The sequence below is a fragment of the Triplophysa rosa genome, linkage group LG15 (assembly GCF_024868665.1).
Source record: "Triplophysa rosa linkage group LG15, Trosa_1v2, whole genome shotgun sequence".
Classification (NCBI taxonomy): Eukaryota; Metazoa; Chordata; class Actinopteri; order Cypriniformes; family Nemacheilidae; genus Triplophysa; species Triplophysa rosa.
Window position 1 is genome coordinate 14492811 of NC_079904.1, and position 17869 is coordinate 14510679.

The 17869-nt window shown below is 36.4% G+C and overlaps 1 protein-coding gene across 2 annotated transcripts in view; it reads left to right on the top strand.

Annotated features, from left to right (window-relative positions):
• The window catches only part of kcnh5a (potassium voltage-gated channel, subfamily H (eag-related), member 5a), a 91545-nt gene extending 76013 nt beyond the window's left edge, over window positions 1–15532 (top strand). For both annotated transcript variants that reach the window (XM_057353731.1, XM_057353732.1), the window contains one exon: window positions 8907–15532. In XM_057353731.1, the coding sequence (XP_057209714.1) occupies window positions 8907–10052 (1146 nt within the window). In that variant the 3' untranslated portion in view covers window positions 10053–15532. The remainder of the gene's footprint in view (window positions 1–8906) is intronic.
• Window positions 15533–17869: the final 2337 nt, after the last annotated feature.

Genomic DNA, 17869 nt, shown 5'->3' on the forward strand with positions numbered 1-17869 from the left:
AGTCAGCGTCCATTGAGTTTAAGATTGTGAGAACACTTCTTATGATGAAAAGGTTAGATTTTCTCACAGCTAAAGTACAGTATGTTTTAGGTAAGATTTACAGATACATTTGTTCGCTGGCTAATGACCTAGAAGCCCTAGAATTTGTGTGCTGTCATAAATTATTTTTTAATATAAATGTGAAAAATCTTAACTATATTTATGATACTTTGTTGTCATGTTTGTCCTCGTTTGCTTTAACTACTGTACTTAAAAAATCCATTAAAAATAGTGCCACAAATGAGTTAATGATGACAGGATTGTTATTTCTGGGTATTATTCTCAAAAACTTCTCAAAGAATAGATATACAGTATTAGAGAGAGAGATAATTATTATCTTAATATATTAAAAGCAGGTTTCTTTTTAACTTGAAAACAAAAGACTGTAAAGAGCACTTGCTCTCTGTCTTCATGAGACTGTCTCATTACGTGGCTCTGTTGTCTATTTGACAATAGCGTTTCCTCCAGTATTTTATCAAAAACAGTAACATTTATGTCAGATACCTGACCAGAGCGATTTAAGCAGAATAAAACTGATAAGTAACTGCTTTGTGTAAAACTATTGTACATCAGTTATACATCTTTTAAATACACTTCAAAATCAGAGCTGCCAAATGCTACAATTGTCACAACAGTGAATATCCTATAACATAAGTTTGTTTTAATGTGCATGCAATTCTAAAAGGCAAAGCATAAAAAAGCAAAAATAATGGTTTTAAGCGTTTATGGAGTTAGTGCCAGCAGATTAAAGATAAAGATGAACATAACAAAATTTATATCAATTTTCAATTCAACATTCAGTAAATTGTTACAGTATATAGATACTTGTCGTGATTCACGGCAGGATTCCTTGTTATGTGTGGAGAGAAACGTATTATTGTCGTCTCGACAATAATATGCGTTCTCTCCGGTGTCGCGTCTTCTAGCCCCGCCCTCTCGTTGCCTCGTTAGCTTCTCCTTAGTGTTTGATCCCTGTCACCTGCCCGTCGCCCTCCCTGTGTTATCATCCCTCGTTTGTATTCCCCTATATATTAACCTTGTGTCTCTTGTCTTGTGCTGATTCGTTTTGTATTACCTGGTATTGTCCTTGTCTCAAAGCTCTAGTAAGTTGTCTCGTATATATTGTTTTTGCTCTGTCTTGCGTGTATCTAGTGTTAGTCCTGTCTCAGTTTTATATGGTTCTTTTGGTTACCTCGTCCGCCGGTTTTGTCCCCCACGTGGGAGGTTTTGGTTTATGTTTTATATGTGGTTATAGTGCTGTTCTCTTTTTGTCTTCCCCCATCGTGGGTGTTTGATTTGTGTTTTGTGTAATAAATTCTGTTAACCCCTTCTACGCTGTCTGCATCTGGGTCCTCATTGAGAATCATGACAGATACTCATTTGTAAGAAAATTGCTAAACAGAAGCATTTTCACTAGTGAACTGAGACTTGTCAATACATGTGTTTGTAATTGAGTTGTGTTAAGTGGGCATATACAGTAGTGTTATTTCAGGAAATCTTACAGAGCAGAGCTATTCCTACTGTGGCAGTTTTGTTGAATCACAGGGTAGACGGATTCTGCTGTTCAGACATGCAGTAACAATACTTTCTCATACTACAGCTCATTAATTTGAGGCGCATTCTGTCCGCGAGTGAACTCGCAGCTGCATTAAATAAAACAAGAGTGACCCTGCATGCCTGTGCAATTATTCCAATCATACCATCCGTCTCCGTTAAAAGAGAAAAAAGTCACTTAACACAGGTGAGAAATGTTAGAATAATAACCCTGTCTCAGTGGCTCCACAGGGCGCAACTGAAATATTGGATTCTTCATTACATTCCCAGTGGATGCTAAGAGATCATTATAAATCCTTAATCAGTTGTGTGCAGAACAGATTCGGGCTGTTGACACATCTATTTTCTTTCTGTCTCTGCTTTTATTTACTGGATAGCTTGAGCTTTGTGATAATTGTCATTATCAAATAAGAGCCTGCACGAAGGATTTGAACAGCGTGTGTAAGGCCAAAGAGTCAAATCTTAATAAACTGCTATAATGGCACTTCGCACAATTTGCATGTGATGGGTCATTTATTTTTTAAATCCTAGAGCATATTTTTTAACCTCAAAACTGTATATTCATATATCATGTACACTACATTTTTGTGTCAATGCAATGTAATTATACTGTATTTTACGTTAAACGGTGATTACAGTATATTCCTGTAATAAGCAGATGGTCACCCTTTAAAGTTCACCCGAAAATGAAAATTCTGTCATCATTTACTCACTTCTCTAGTCATTTCAAACCTTAATGACTTTCTTTCTTCCGCAGAACACAAAAGAAGATATTTTGAAGAAAGTTGGTACCCGAACAGCACTGGGCCCCATTCACTTCTATTGTATGGACTCAAAACCAATGCAAGTGAATGGGGTCCAGTTTACAACATTTTTCAAAATATCTTCCTTTGTGTTCTGCGGAAGACAGAAAGTCACACAGGTTTGTAATGACAAGAGGATGAGTAAAGTATGACAGAATTTTTATTTTTGGGTGAACTTTAAAATGAACACAAGATCAGAATGCAAATAAAAAGTTTAAAGTTGATTATGTTTTACAATATTTTCACAACTAATATCAATCACAGCATACACCTCCCTTAATTTGTTGTTCTCTGTTTGCACCCTTGTGCTTGTTTTTCTTTATTTGCCACAGACTATCTCTAGCCCACTCGTTCTCTTTCTCGTTCCCTCCATCACACCCATCTCGCTTTCATACTAAGCTGCATTTAAATAATATGAAGCGGCAGAAGGGGGTTGGATTCATTTTTTGCCCGAGTCCTCCTGGGAGATGAGAAGTGACATGCGACGCAGCACTTCAGGGTGCTGAAAGGAGGCATGCAGATAAATAAAGGGCACGTGACACAGCCTGTTCTATTTATAACCCAACAGACCGATGTTTGCCCTGAGGAGAATCATTTTATTGAAGTCAGCACGGTCACTGTTATGTTATCTCAAACAGCAGTGATGGTGATAAGGAAGGATGCAGCAATTTTCTGCAAGTTTATGATATTTTCTAAAAACATTGTTGGACTGGGAGGAAGATTAGGCAATCTCCCAGTGTGTGTGTCTGTTTACTCTGGATGTTGTGTTTTACACAATGAGCTTAAAGGGAAAGGGATCACCCAAAAATGTAAATTCTGTCATCATTTACTCACCCTCTTGTCATTTCAAACCTGTATGACTTTGTTTCTTCTGCAGAACACACAAAATATATTTTCAAGAATAACCAAACAACTGTACCTATTGACTTGAATTGGTTTTGTGTCCATACAATAGAAGTGAAAAGGTATCGCCATTGTTCGGTTACCAACATTCTTTTTTTGTTCTGCAGAAGAAAGATAATCATACAAGTTTGAAATGACAAGTCATTTCAAATATGAGTAAATGGTGAGTAAATGATGACAGAATTTTAATTTTGTGCGTGAAATTCCCCTTCAAAGGGATAGTGTACCCAAAACGGTACATCCCTCATGTTGTTCCAAGTTAATATTTAGAGAAAGACTTACTTTCTTCTCTAATCGATTTCATTGCTTGGAAAAAGATCAGCATCAGCATTCTTAAAAAAATACTTGGAAGCGTCACATGTATTTGGAATTAATTGAGGTTGAGTAAATGACAACTTAATTTGTATTTGTACTGTGACTTTAAGAAAAAGTGGAACAGAAGCGCAATGCCTCATTTCAGACTGGTCTTTAAAAGTGTGATAAAATCCTATTAAAAGTAACAAGCTGTGTGGCCACATGTCTTCAACAGTATGTCAGGTACAGTCATACACCTCCCTAGGGTGCTCAGCAAGAGGCTTGGGTGCTTAATTAACACTCTCTAATTAACATGTATGTGATCAAAGCCACAGCCCCACCGAAAGAGACCCATTAAAGATGGAAAGAAAGACGGAGGGCAGTATTATTTCTTCACCAGGCACTGTGTTGTTGCTGAAGGATCTGAAACAGTTTAAAAATGTGTGTTCGCCTCCAGTTATTGTTCGTTGAAATGCTCAAACTTTTCACACCGTTGTCAGCTGTAGTTCCTCATGCCTAAATGTTGACCACCTGACACAGTTTCAGTGCTGTTAACCTCATTTGTATTCTCTGCTGTTCTCTTCAATCCACTCATGCCTCTTAAACCCACTACAAAAATGGCACGCTGTCCTCAAGCGTGAGTGTTAAGATAAGTTTATTTGTAAATAAATAAGGACCTTGTCTGAAACAGAAACCAGGCGGCATAAGAGAATGACTGTGTGGATTTGTGCTGTACGTTTTGTGAATGTTTCATTCAATATGTGGAAAGAGCAAAGTTGAGGTAGATAACACAGAGCTAACAACTAAAAACCATGAAGACAAAATATAAGTATATATATATATATATACTTATATTTTGTCTAAAAATATAAGTATGAGGTAATATTGCAAAGTTGAGGTAGATAACACAGAGCTAACAACTAAAAACCATGAAGACAAAATATAAGTATATATATATATATGTGTGTTATTTCTGGGTTTATTGTACAGTAAGCAAAGAAAGCTTTTATGTTGACTTTTGCTTTGGATGAAAAGGTTATGGCTGGATGTAAATGTAGGTCTAGCTGTATGTTATTAGACTTTTCATGTGATGCTTTATATTTTTCATTTCATTTTGTTTTATTTTATTTTTATTTATTAACACAATCTGTCCTCCACTGAATACATCGCTGTGTCTAAGGACAACACATTTTGTGTTACTTTAAACTCAACTTTATGCTGTCCATTTTATTTATTTAACACAAAAGCAACACAAAATGACAAAACATAATGCAAAAACATCAATGTGTTAAAGTTTCATAACACAAGAATGTATTCTTTTAATAATCCGTTTTGAGAGTGTTTAAAACAAAAACTACCCAACACTAAATCAAAAGAATCAATCTTAAATATATAGGCTACAAAAATATTCAACATACAACATCTAACAGTAATATTTTTGCAAAACGTCTTACTGTATATAGTAGTAATAAAGTAGCGTCGGCTACGTAAAAAAAAAGTAAAATTCTGGAGCTGAAGCCCCTGAAAAATACTGTAAAAAGTTTTGTTACAGTTTTTTTCAATTGCTAAAATTCCTTTGACCAATCTGTAGCAGTGCTGTAGTACTTAAGTCCGGATTCGAGACGTTTTTCTGTAGTCTCGGAGTTGTCTTGGACTCGTTGGTATCTGCACTCGGACTTGTCTCGGACTCGGTCATTGGACTCGCCAAATGTTCTAGTCGACCGAGTCCGATGATATTTTCTCTTTCCAAACAAAACCATTGATGAATTATATATGTTTGCTTTAGTTGGACTCTTGACTTTCATTAAGTTAATTCTACTTCCTCTTTGAGAAGGTCACTTTTTGTGATGGGTGTCAAGCTGTAAAAAAAGATGATAAATAATACTAAATGAAATTAGACTAAATGACTGATTTGAGTGTTCTGGTTCACAACACTAAGATACTGTGCCAAATTACAGTTTTTTTTCATTAAATTACAGTAAACAAGCATTTACCAATACTTAAAGTACTTTTTCTAAACTCTTAACACAGTAACACACCTATACGTAACATAGCTAAATAGTTAATTCTGTTAAATAAATACAAACTTTACTTTTCAAAATGCTGAATGCCGTTTTCAACATATGCTAACTCTATCAAAACACAGCAAACCTTATTCAAAATCGAGTCATTCGGTCAAAACATTAACACTAGTTTTCTATCCAACAGGAACATAGTCAATCATAATGCTAACAAATAATGGCATTACAAAAACTGCATTACTTGTCATGTTTCAGTTCGACCTGTATAGAACATACAATATGAAAGTCTTTTTTTTATAATTCAGTCAGATGTAAACACATTTTTTTCTATTGTGCTGTAAACTAGTCTTGTCTTTGTCTTTTCTGTATCACAATTACTCTGTGTGGATTCATTTTAGATATGGGAGAGAGGGGCACAATGTAACTGTTTTTGGTATAAAAAATATGTGATCTTGATTAATTCTATTTTTACACAAACAACATGCACATCTCTACCAATGATCACTTAAAGTTTGTTTCTAGAACCTACTGTTACCATACAATTACAGCAAAAGTGACAGAAGTGCAAACGTTACCATACAATTACAGCAAAAGTGGGTGGGGGTGGGGTTCATTGGGAATTTTCTGTCAATAAATTAAAGGTGTACATTTGTCTATATTAGATAGATATCCACACATCTATCATCCAGCCATCCCTCATCTAACCATCCTTATATTATAGATCAATAGATATGGATAGATATATGAGAAATGTGAGAAAATGCACAATTATAAAAAATATATCATCACAATTGTCAATTACTCTCGCTGATATTGTAATTTCAGTTTCAATACGGTGCTATCTTTTAGATGATATAAGGTTGATGATATAAGATATAAACTTTCAAAACTTCCCAAAAGCTCACAGAAGACAACATAGTGAAGGATTCATCCGTAGAATGTACAAAACGTAAGTGACTGCAGCAGTAAAGGCGTTATTAGCAATATATGTTATGGATGTAAAAAAATGCATGCCCTTTGGTTCAAAGATAGCAAAAATTGAACAAAAAAATGGACAAAAAAATAATGCACAGAACAAAGTATACAGTAGTTCTAATCTATATGATCTTCAGCATTTGGATGCTCATGATCATGTAATGGAAAGACTTCACCATCTAGTTATGTCTCATATTGAGATTGGAATCAGCTATTTATCAATTATCACTCATTAGAAAATTCTTATCAGGTCTTTTATTGTAAGCTGCTGTTGTTGCAGAAGAAGAAGGATTTTTTACCAGGGTTTGGAACATTAGGTCTTCATTTTTGTCATGCTGTATTTAAGCATTTGTAAAACAGATAAGAAAGATGCATAATTTTGGTATGGGGTAAGCTTGTGTGAAAAGAAAATGTAAGCATTTTAGAAATGTGTTAATCGACTGAGTATTGTGTGACAACAAAATTAATTGTGTTAATGGTATGGTCACAACAGACGGATGTTGTGCTAACTGTGTTCAGAGTTTTGAAATTGTGACTACACATCAGGGCTGTAGTGAAGTACACCTTTGTTGAGTCCAAGACCAGGGCTAGTCGAGACCGAGTCAAGACCGATTGTAAAGATGTTCGAATCCAAGTCCAAAAAGGTTTGAGTCCAAATGACACGGTCCAGACAGAGACAGAAAAAAGAATCCTCTTCAAATATCAAGACCACATACTTTATTTGTAACGATCAAAAAGCGGATCAAATTAGGTCATTTTATTTACTTTAGGTATAGCAATTTCACCAAAGTCACATAAAGCCAAAGTGCAACTTCAGATTTTCCAGTCTTTTTATTGTAGTGTAACAATCACATTCTGGGCTGCCAGTGGAAAATGTTCCCATTCTCAGCTTGTTGACTTGTCAGTGATAACTTCACTGAATCAACATCACTTTTGCCACCGCAATTAATGTTGAAAGAATGTAGAAGTTTCAACAAACATCATTATTGTGATCAGTATTTTCTTTAGTTGGGTTCTTGATTCTTGTGTTTTAACTTTCATTGTCTGTTATAACAGTGTGCTAAAATACAGTTGTTGAGGCACCCATTACACAGGTAACAGTTTACAGTTTTTTTCAATTGCTAACATCCCTTTGACCAATCTGTAGTCACATTTTCAAAACTCTGAACACAGTTAGCACAACATCCGTCTGTTGTGACCATTCCATTAACACAATTAATTTTGTTGTCACACAATACTCAGTCGATTAACACATTTCTAAAATGCTTAAATGTTCTTTTCACACAAGCTTACCCCACACCAAAATTATGAATCTTATCTTTTTTACAAATGCTTAAACACAGCATGACAAAAATGAAGACCTAATGTTCCAAACCCTAAATATATTGAAAAACCTCTTCTTCTTCTTCTTTTGCAACAACAGCAGCTTGCAGTTAAAGACGAGTAATTGTTATACAGAAAAGAAAAAGACAAGACTATTTTCAGCACAATAGAAAAAAAATATGTGTTTACAGCTGACTGAATTATTTAAAAAAAGACTTTCATATTGTATGTTCTAAACAGGTCGAACTGAAACATGACAAGTAATGCAGTTTTTGTAATGCCATTGATTGTTATCATTTTGACAGTCTATGCGCTATGATTGACTATATGTTAATGTTGGATAGAAAACTAGTGTTAATGTTTTGACCGAATGACTCGATTTTGAATCAGGTTTGCTGTGTTTTGATAGAATTAGCATATGTTGAAAACGTCATTCAGCATTTTGAAAAGTAGAGTTTGTATTTATTTAACAAAATGTGGTTTTGGCAAGAAAATTAACTATTTGGCTTATTGTGTGATGTAGGTGTGTTACTGTGTTAAAAGTTTAGAAAAAGTACTTTAAATATTGGTAAACGGTGGCTTTGGTCAGGGTCGCTGAGTGCAGCTATGACACGTCAGAGGAGATCTGGCCCTCCCGGCTGAGCCTGGTTTCTCCTGAGTTTTTTTTTTCTCCATTTATTCATCATTGGAGTTTGGGTTCCTCGCCACAGCAGGGCAGTGTTGGCTTGCTCACCAGGAGACTGCATTTATTTATTTATTTATTAGATATTATTTATTATAATGATCTTGCTTGGTCTATAAACACCATGCACTGTGCTGTGTTTTACCTTTCTGTGTTTTTCTTATTTGGTCCTGTAAAGCTGCTTTGGAACAATGCACATTGTGAAAAGCGCTATATAAATAAAATTGAATTGAATTAAACTCTTGATTTCGTTAATTCAGCGCAGATATGAAGTAAACTACATCGATTTCTTATGTTTATTTGTCCCCACAGATCATTTTTCGCAAGATTCTTGACGTCAAGAAGGAGGAAGAGGAAAGGAGACACCAGAAGAATGAAGTCACGTTGTCCATCCCCGTGGACCATCCTGTCCGGAAACTATTCCAAAAGTTCAAACAGCAGAAGATGCGTACGCAAGGTTCATCGCAACCCGACCTAGAGAGGAACCAGTTTCAGGTGGAGCATCATCTGCATCCACTGTCCCAGCAATATCAGCCTCAGTACCAGGGTAACCATCCCCTTCAACATCAACATGTGTCCCCCATGCAAAATGGTGCCCCTGGTTCAGGCAACGGGAACAGCGGTTCAAGTGTTGTGACCGTCTCGCAGATAACCCCTATCCAAAGTGCACTAGCTTATGTTCAGACAGAGGAAGCATACAGGAGCGATGGCCATGAAGCTATGGAGCTCAAGCCCAGCTTTAGTATAGAGGACCAAAGTTGCTTAAAGGTTACGAGTCCTGTGAGACCCAGAGGAGGAAGAGGACGAGGTTGGATGCGTTTCCATAACGCCACGTCTGTAGCACCTCCCGTGCTTCCACTGGAACTGGAGAAGCAGCCTCAGAAAGAAAAGGAGTGTAGGGATACATCTCAACCCCTGAATGTGATTTCTGAGGATTCCAAAAACCAAGAAGCTGAGAGAGGAGGGTCAGGAGAAGGGGGTCCAGGTGGAAATGGCAATGGTGATGAGACAGATGAAAACAGTGCTCTACACAAGACTGATTCATGTGACAGTGGGATCACAAAGAGTGACTTGCGTATTGACAGGGTGGGTGATTCGCGGAGCCCCAATGAGAAGGGCCCGACGGAGCAGAGCCCATACGATCTGCCCAGCCCCGGGTTGGGCGACATGACCCTTAGGGGTCTTCATTTTCAGCCTGTTCCTGAACAGGGTCTGCTTCAAAACAGCCTGCATGAGGCAAAGCTGGAACTAAAGGGGGACATCCAGACTTTAAATAGCCGGCTAGCGGCGCTGGAGGCTCAGGTGGGGGAGATTTTAAGACTCCTCTCATCGGAGAAGAGAAAACCCTCCTCACCACCTCAGACCTCTACTTTGAAAGCCAAACTTCAATGCCAGGACATCTTCGCTGTTTCTCAGCCTGTCTCTCCAGATACAGAAGAAGATGACGAACCTTTTTGAATTAAGATAAATATGTTTATTTACTAGATATTGATATGCTGGTTTTATTTATTACTCACCTTACTTCGACTCAGGAATGTAAGGTGAATACAGATGAATCCGGGAAGAATTCATACTATTGTAAATATATACTTGCATGTCCAGCTGGAATCTGGCCTGCCAATGAGATCTTCTCTATGGATAGTAGTTGCTTGTACATGTACGGAGTGGGCTGCATGCAGAGATAATTCAAGAGGCACTTTTATTCTGACCTTGCACATGCGATCTCCTAACCGAGTGATATTTCAGGGCATTTTCTCTTTGAGTGATGGCTTGATGCCCCAGACATGTGATCTTGGGTTGTTGTAGGTGAGAATCGGGCTTGGTTTAATACCACAAACATTGTTTAAGCAGGGCACTCTTTATAGTGACCTGATTATAAAGTTTACAAATACCCCAGAATTAGGGCTTCACGATAATTTATCGCGATACCACTAAATCCTATTGAAATCAAGCTGGCTGCGATATGCAATGTGTCGATATTTTTGCAATGCGTAGCTTGTCCGTGAAGCACGGCTCTGGGATCAGTAGGAAATGCTGCTCGATCTAAAAGCAGTGCGAGTTTGAGTCGCTTATAATGTGCATTTGAAAAAGCAACACCCGTCAAACATGATCATTATAAATATACTTTATTATCATAAAAATACCTGATGAGGCTTGAGTAACAGTGAGTAACAGGGATAAAAAGATGTCCATAGGCCTTTCCTATTCTAGAACGTGTTATGGTCTTCTTCTGCAGTGCGTATTTGGAGTTTCCGCAGGAGAGCGCCCTCTGGCTTTCGGATGCAGCAGCATTTTCCCGTACTTCACTCAAAAGCTGTGCATAAGTCACGTGATATTTATCGTCGGTTTATCGCGACAGCCCTACCCAGAATGTTCTTCCCCTTTTCAATGTGCAGAGTTTTCCATATTAAGCAAAATGATTGGAAATGCAAGATTGTTTATTGAGATGGTTTCTTTGGTGTGGTTAAAGGAATAGTTCATCCAAAAACGAAAACTCTCTTGTGATTTACTCACCCTCATGCCGTTCAGATGTAGATGACCTTTCTTCTCTGAACACAAATACTTTTACATTACAATGCTATCATGTTATGTTATCATATCTACAGTATCTAGCATGAGATTTGAAGTTATCGACATGCCGCCATATACAGGTAATTTAGCCCTATACAGTAAAAAAAATATTTTGGCAGCTGGGCCACCAAAAAAAGTAAAACAACATTTTTTGAAAAGTAAAATGTTTTTACAACCAACCTGTAAATTTTCAGTCTAATTTGTAATTTGACATTTTAACCGCATTTTATAAAAAAAGTATTTTTTTTCAACTTTTTTTTTACCATATAGGTTCTGATTTTGCGAAATAACCTTCATATATTAAAGTTTTCTGTCACAACTGCATCCTTTCACTTTAGAAGATATTTTAAACACACTGGAGTCATTTTGATTACTTTAATGATATAGTGTAAATGTGCATTTTGGTGCTTAATTTTAGGTACCAGAAGATAACATTCAATTCTAATTTATTTCTGTAGTGCTTTTTACAATTTTACATTGTTGCAAAACATCTTACAGTAAAGACAGATTTCTATCAGGTTCACTATAGTCAAAAGGGATTTACACTAGCATATAGTTTAGATTGGCGGTATGGTTCTGTTCTGGGCAAAAACTCCCTGCCCATCCATGCAGTGAGCATGAATAAGAGCAGGGTGCGCAGTGATAACCCCCTTAGGGTAAACGGGACATAACAAAAGATGTCATTAGATGTCATTAGTTCTTAATGACATTTAAGTATAACACATTATCTAAAGTAATTGAGACTTATGTCTATTGAGACTTAAATGTATGTGGAGCTGGGGATGGAGGAGGGTAATTTGCTCCTGAGCGACGCGGTAAGCTGCTGTTACCTGAATCGATTTTAAAAAGGAAGCTGTGATAGTGTAATAGTTCTGTGGGTAGATGAGGATCAGCTGGTCACCTGCCAGAACTAACGCTATACGCTTGATTAATATAGACAAGACAAAAAAGGAAAAATAAATCATAAAATGAAAGTGATAAATTAGAAAATATACAGAGCAAATGGTATTGTTTCAATTTGTTTCAATAAGGTGTTCATGATGGCATTTTATTTAAAATGATGTGTTTGTGTTGATCTTAAAAAAAAGTCACATACATCTGGCATAAAGGTGAGTAAATTATGATAGACTTTCCATGTTTGGAACGATTACTTAAGGTGACAATCCAATAAGCGTGCTACTTTTGGATATGAGAACTTTATTTCATTACTACACTACCTTTTAAACTCCATATTAATTTTGTCCCATTGGTTATTTTGTGGAAAGTTATGATAAATAAGAGATTTTCAGGGGTCTTCTTTACATGTTTTAGAAAGATGTACTTGCATGGATGGATATGTGGTACAGTAAGCTCTGGCATGGTAGAACTTGTGTTCCCTTATTAATTATGCAAACACACAAAGTCTCTGGGGTGGTGGGGGTGGGGGTTGCATTTTGGTGGGAAAGCTCACTCTGGTGGCATTATTAGAAGCATGAACATCTTCAGGCCATTTGAAAACTGTACAAGCATGCACTGAATTTTTTGCATGACATCAGCATTGCGTGATACATTAGTAGACATGAAAAGTAATGGATTTCGAGTATTGTTTACCAACTCGGAAATAGATATGTACTGTGCATAATTCATCTAAAGGCAGATGCATATGTCATAATCTTCCTATTTTAATCCAGCTTTTATGCATTATGCTCCACAAGTAAACAGCCAGCAGCTGTTAAGTTCATAAGGTGTTCATTTTTGTTCATATGGACTCGCTGTTTCTGTATATTATGTTATTACTGTATATCCACAGATGGTGAGTCATCACATATCAACATACTCATGGGTGGTTTAAAGAGCTTGTGGCATAATGACTAATGCCCCTTCACATCTCATTTTCCATTACGTCTATTGCACTGTTATTAGTGCATGCTGGTGATGTTCTTAACAAACAAGGGAAAAGACACTATTAAGATAATTACAACAACAACGCGAGGAGTGTGGTTGTATTTAGGGATGCACCGATACCATTTTTAAAGACGATACCGATACCTATAACCGATGCCTGTATAATGTACAATTATGTTAATAAACCAGTATCTTACTGGTACATTTTCTTTTTTTCTTTTGTTTTTAGGTCTACTTAAATTTTAGTACTATTTTTTAATTAAGTTCTATTTTTTATGATAAGTAGCACAATTTTACTAGCACATTTACTTCAGTTTACTAAAGTAAACAATATACTCTGTGGTCGGATTATAAAAAATTCAAGGGGGGTGGTGTGGTAAAATGTGAGTGTATTATAACTTGTTCAAGTCAAGCGGACTTTTATTTTGACGGGACGCCGCAAAGAGCGTTTAAGTTAACCGGACTTTTATTTTGACGGATCGCGGCAAATGGTGTTTGTTTATGTGTTCGTGTCCTCGTGCAGTGAAACGCTGGCGCTGAAAGCTCCACAAGCACAATGCGTTCAGTACACGCAACCGCACCACTCTTTCACACACGGTAACGCAAAACAAGCAGAATACATATTTAAACAGTATCTGAATATTTCGTTAACTGTTACGTTAGCTGTTCAGCGCTAATTTCTTGTTAGGAAATGCCTGGATTCCTAGATTCCGTCCCTGTTTTGCGCATTGCGGAAATCATAGGGCTCTACGTATGTCACGTGAGGTATCGGCCTTTGGTATCGGTGTGTCATTACGAGTACGAGTACATGAGTTTGGTATCGGACCGATACTGGTATCGGTGCATCCCTAGTATTCCTTGTTATGGCTTATAGATCCTTACAGTTAAGCTATACATTAAGCAACCTACAAACAAGCAACACAGTAACACTGCTGTTTTTAAAGCAATACATCCATGTATACTTTATACACCCATTTAGCCTACTTGCAAATGTGCACAACTGCAAAGGTTCAGATAATATTAATTCACAACTAATCTGTTGGTTTATTTATCATTGCAAGAGTTAAGGATGTTCACAAGGACCAAAGACATTATGTTTGTACTGTACTACTGAATTTGCATTTGTATATTCATTTTGCTGCTTAAAAGTATGGTGAGAAAAGCATTATTGGGTAATACTGAAATGCAAATAGCATATCAATGTTGTGCTCTTTAAACAACACAAACATTGGAAAATGACAGCATTCACCGAAATATTGTGTACTGAGTTTATTTACAAACCTCATGGTTTGGCAGAGAATTATCTGATCAGAAATCTGACAGTAGAATTCACTTTGCATGTGAAGTCTTACAACTGTCACAACAAAGAAATACGATTAACAATAGCCTCTAATAATGGTTTGAGAAAAAGTTTGAGAATCATATAAAATGAATCAGAATTTTTTTTTAAATCATTTTTTTCATGCTTCTGTATACCCTCGTTCTGTGAGTTACTGTATTTTCTTGTCATTCAGCCCTGCGAAGAGAAGCACAGACAGTGAAAAACGTATTCATTGTGTCTTCTGTTAACTTGGAAGAATTAGATATAATGCTCAAAGCTAAAGTATTGTTGCAGGTGAAGTTAGAAAATGGTGGAAGTGACTCATTGCTGAACCCCCGGGATTAATGTCCTGAAGAGAAGGTGTGGTTGAGATGTTTTACCCAATCCTAACATCCACTTAAGCCCAGTGAGCCATCGGACTGCATGCTGCATCCATCACATTTTAATGCCAATGTTATGTTATGTTTGCCTGCCAAAGCAGTGTTTTTGCTGCATCTTTTCATGCAGACATGCAAAATGGGCAAAAGCCTGGGCGCTACATCCAAAAAAATCACATAACCAAAATTAACATTTATGTTGTGAATGAAGACACGTCATACCAATACAAATGGCCAATAATCACCATTTCAAAATGTGCGGAGAGATCAAATACTAGTACATCTGGAAGTTTCCTTAAAATTGTTCAGAAGCACTAGGTTACAAATATGTGGCAGGTAAAATAATTATTATATTAGACTGAATTGCAAACAGGGTTGGTTTTCAATCCTTTCACTTCTGCACGTTTAAAAGTCAGTTTAGCAGAATGACATGTAGCCACGCGTTGCAATATTCTCATATCTGAAGTGCTGCCCAGGCTCCTCTTACCCTTTTGGAAGCAGTGACCACTGACTTTACTAAGCTCTTTTTTTCAACGTAAATGAGACTGCCTTTTTATCAGTGTAAAATATTGTTATGAAAATATTTCTGAGGGAGATGGGGCAAAGTGTTTATTTTTACCACACTGGCATGAATATGAATAATTTGTTATATACAGCAGTGTATTACACTGATGTTATAAAATAAAAACTTTAATTGTGCTAATTTACTCATCTTGTCATTCTTCTGTTCAACCAGGTATTCTCAATAATTAACATTATTTTAGATTTTTAACCTTGTCAGTGTTCCACCAGAGGAACGCTTAAGTTTACATTAAAGTTTCACATTTAAATTCTAATTTATTCATGGAACACTATACAGCCGCTAAACAAATAAAGTTGAAAATAAAATAAAAAATATTTTAATTTAATCAGCATTTCTAGGTGTATTGTGGCCGTTCCAGCCCAGTTTCTGTTACATTTCAATAAAATTAAACCTCAGGAGTGACATAGTCATCCAAGAGCAATGTGAAAGACTGACAGCATGACAAGACACATGAAATTTGCGTTATCACATAAAAGTACTTTTTGAGCTTTTCCTAAATACATGTAGAAATATCACTTTATTATTTTGTTGCTTAAAAGTGAATATAAACTTGTTTTCTTTGCTGTTTCTGAGGTCTGAAAAAATACAGAGCATCTTTTATTTTCACCTGTTTTTATTTTCTGCAAATAAATGCAAATAGAAACAATATTTTTATGTGAATTGTGGAAAAAATGTTGTTAGTAGTTTAAATAATGAAACAAAATCATTTTACCTAAACAAAACCTTTAAATAGTAAATTCAGAAAAACTGAACATAATTTAGATTTTTGTTTCAGCTGTCTAAGCCTCTATAATACACATTTAATTGGGCTATTACAATATAAATTATGTAGGAAAAAGTAATTGGTCTAAAAAAAACCTCACAATTATTATTTAAGTGATTTTGGTCAGCAATAATTTGCCAACTATTATCTTAAGAGACCAACTTTAGGTCTATATTCCAAAGCATTCATATGGATGTATGGATTGTACATTATCTTGTGTATTTTCAATAAATTCGGTGATACTTAAAGGGTTAAAATAAATAGTTTACACTGAACCTGAATATGGGTTTATTGGATTCAAAAATATGAGCCGATCCGTATTTGTTGGATACAGTAGAAGCCTTACAATCAAAACACCAAAAGCTTTAAAACTACTCTTACACCATGTTAATTTTGTTAGGTAGTTGTTTATTTAAAGGAACAGTTCACCTAAACATTTACATTTGCTGTCAATTTTTTCACCTTCAATGATTCTAACTGTAGGTGGATTTCTTTCTTCGCTAGAGAAACGTTTTAGCTGAAATTGTGGTTCTTGGTTTATAAAACCAAGAGTCCACTGGTGCCATTGAACAGGCAACAGAAAAAAAACTAAAATTAATACTGTACCACGTGGCTCTTTTCAAAAATCATGTGGCTCGCCAGGTGATAAACATCATAATATATATGAATATTTCAGGTTGTCCTGACCAATACACGCATGCAGTGCAATGCGCAAGCGTCACGACACTAATCAACGGCAAATACATTTTCTATGGTAACCTCTCGCGCCCGCAGCCCAGATTCAAGATTCCCAGAGCGCGAGGAGTTTAGAAGAGTCAGCGTCATGCTTTTATTGAAAGTTACGGCTATCTGTGGCGTATGATACAGAACTCGTTGCCTCGCCATGTAATTACGTGTAAAAAGTTTTAAAAACACACCATGCAGCAAAGTATCCGGTGAGCAAACTGCGACGGGTCAGTATGGATGCGCTGTTTCAACTCCTCATATCCGTGACGTGTTAGAAGCCGCATATTAAGTCCATATACATCTGTCAAGGTTGCCAGAGGAGTTTCAATGCCGGTATGTAAGTGTTTTGACCACGTACGAACCGAACTACAAAGCTATTAGCAAGACGCTAGTGATGTTCGCTTTCATGAGGGTTGTACAGACGGGTCGGTTTACGACGTCAAAGTTCCGCGAGAGCAGAGCTCCTTGCGCTTTCGAAACGTTCTCGCGGTACTCTGATGTCAGACATTCGCCAATCAGTCTGCAGCATATCAAGAAGTCGAACATACCTAACGCAAAGTCAGAAGACACATATGCAGTATTTTGTGAGTATCAGTACTTATAGGAACGTGCACTTAATTCTTAAAACTTAATGTAATTGTTATATGTTAGATATAATTAAGTTTAATTGATTGGAGGCCTAATGTAAACCTGTAAGTTGTTTATAAGTAATGGAAATCATCTTTGGAGCCCCAGATGTATACACTGTTTCGTTTGTTTCACTGTTTTTGAGTTGTCTGTGGACATGTTATCTTATTGAAGGAAAATAACAATTTATCCCCACAGGGACCATTAGTGAAACTGTGGTCTGTGGTCAGTCATTGAAAAATGTTATTTATTTATACATATATAAAATAGTAGTTTTTGCAATGGCTCTTTTGCAAAAATGAATTAACCAAAACTGGAAAAATGGCTCTTTGGTTAAAAAAGGTTCCCGACCCCTGGCATAGAGTATTTTATTAAGGTCTAAATGTTATTTATACTATTATAACTGGCCTGTGGGTGATTAAA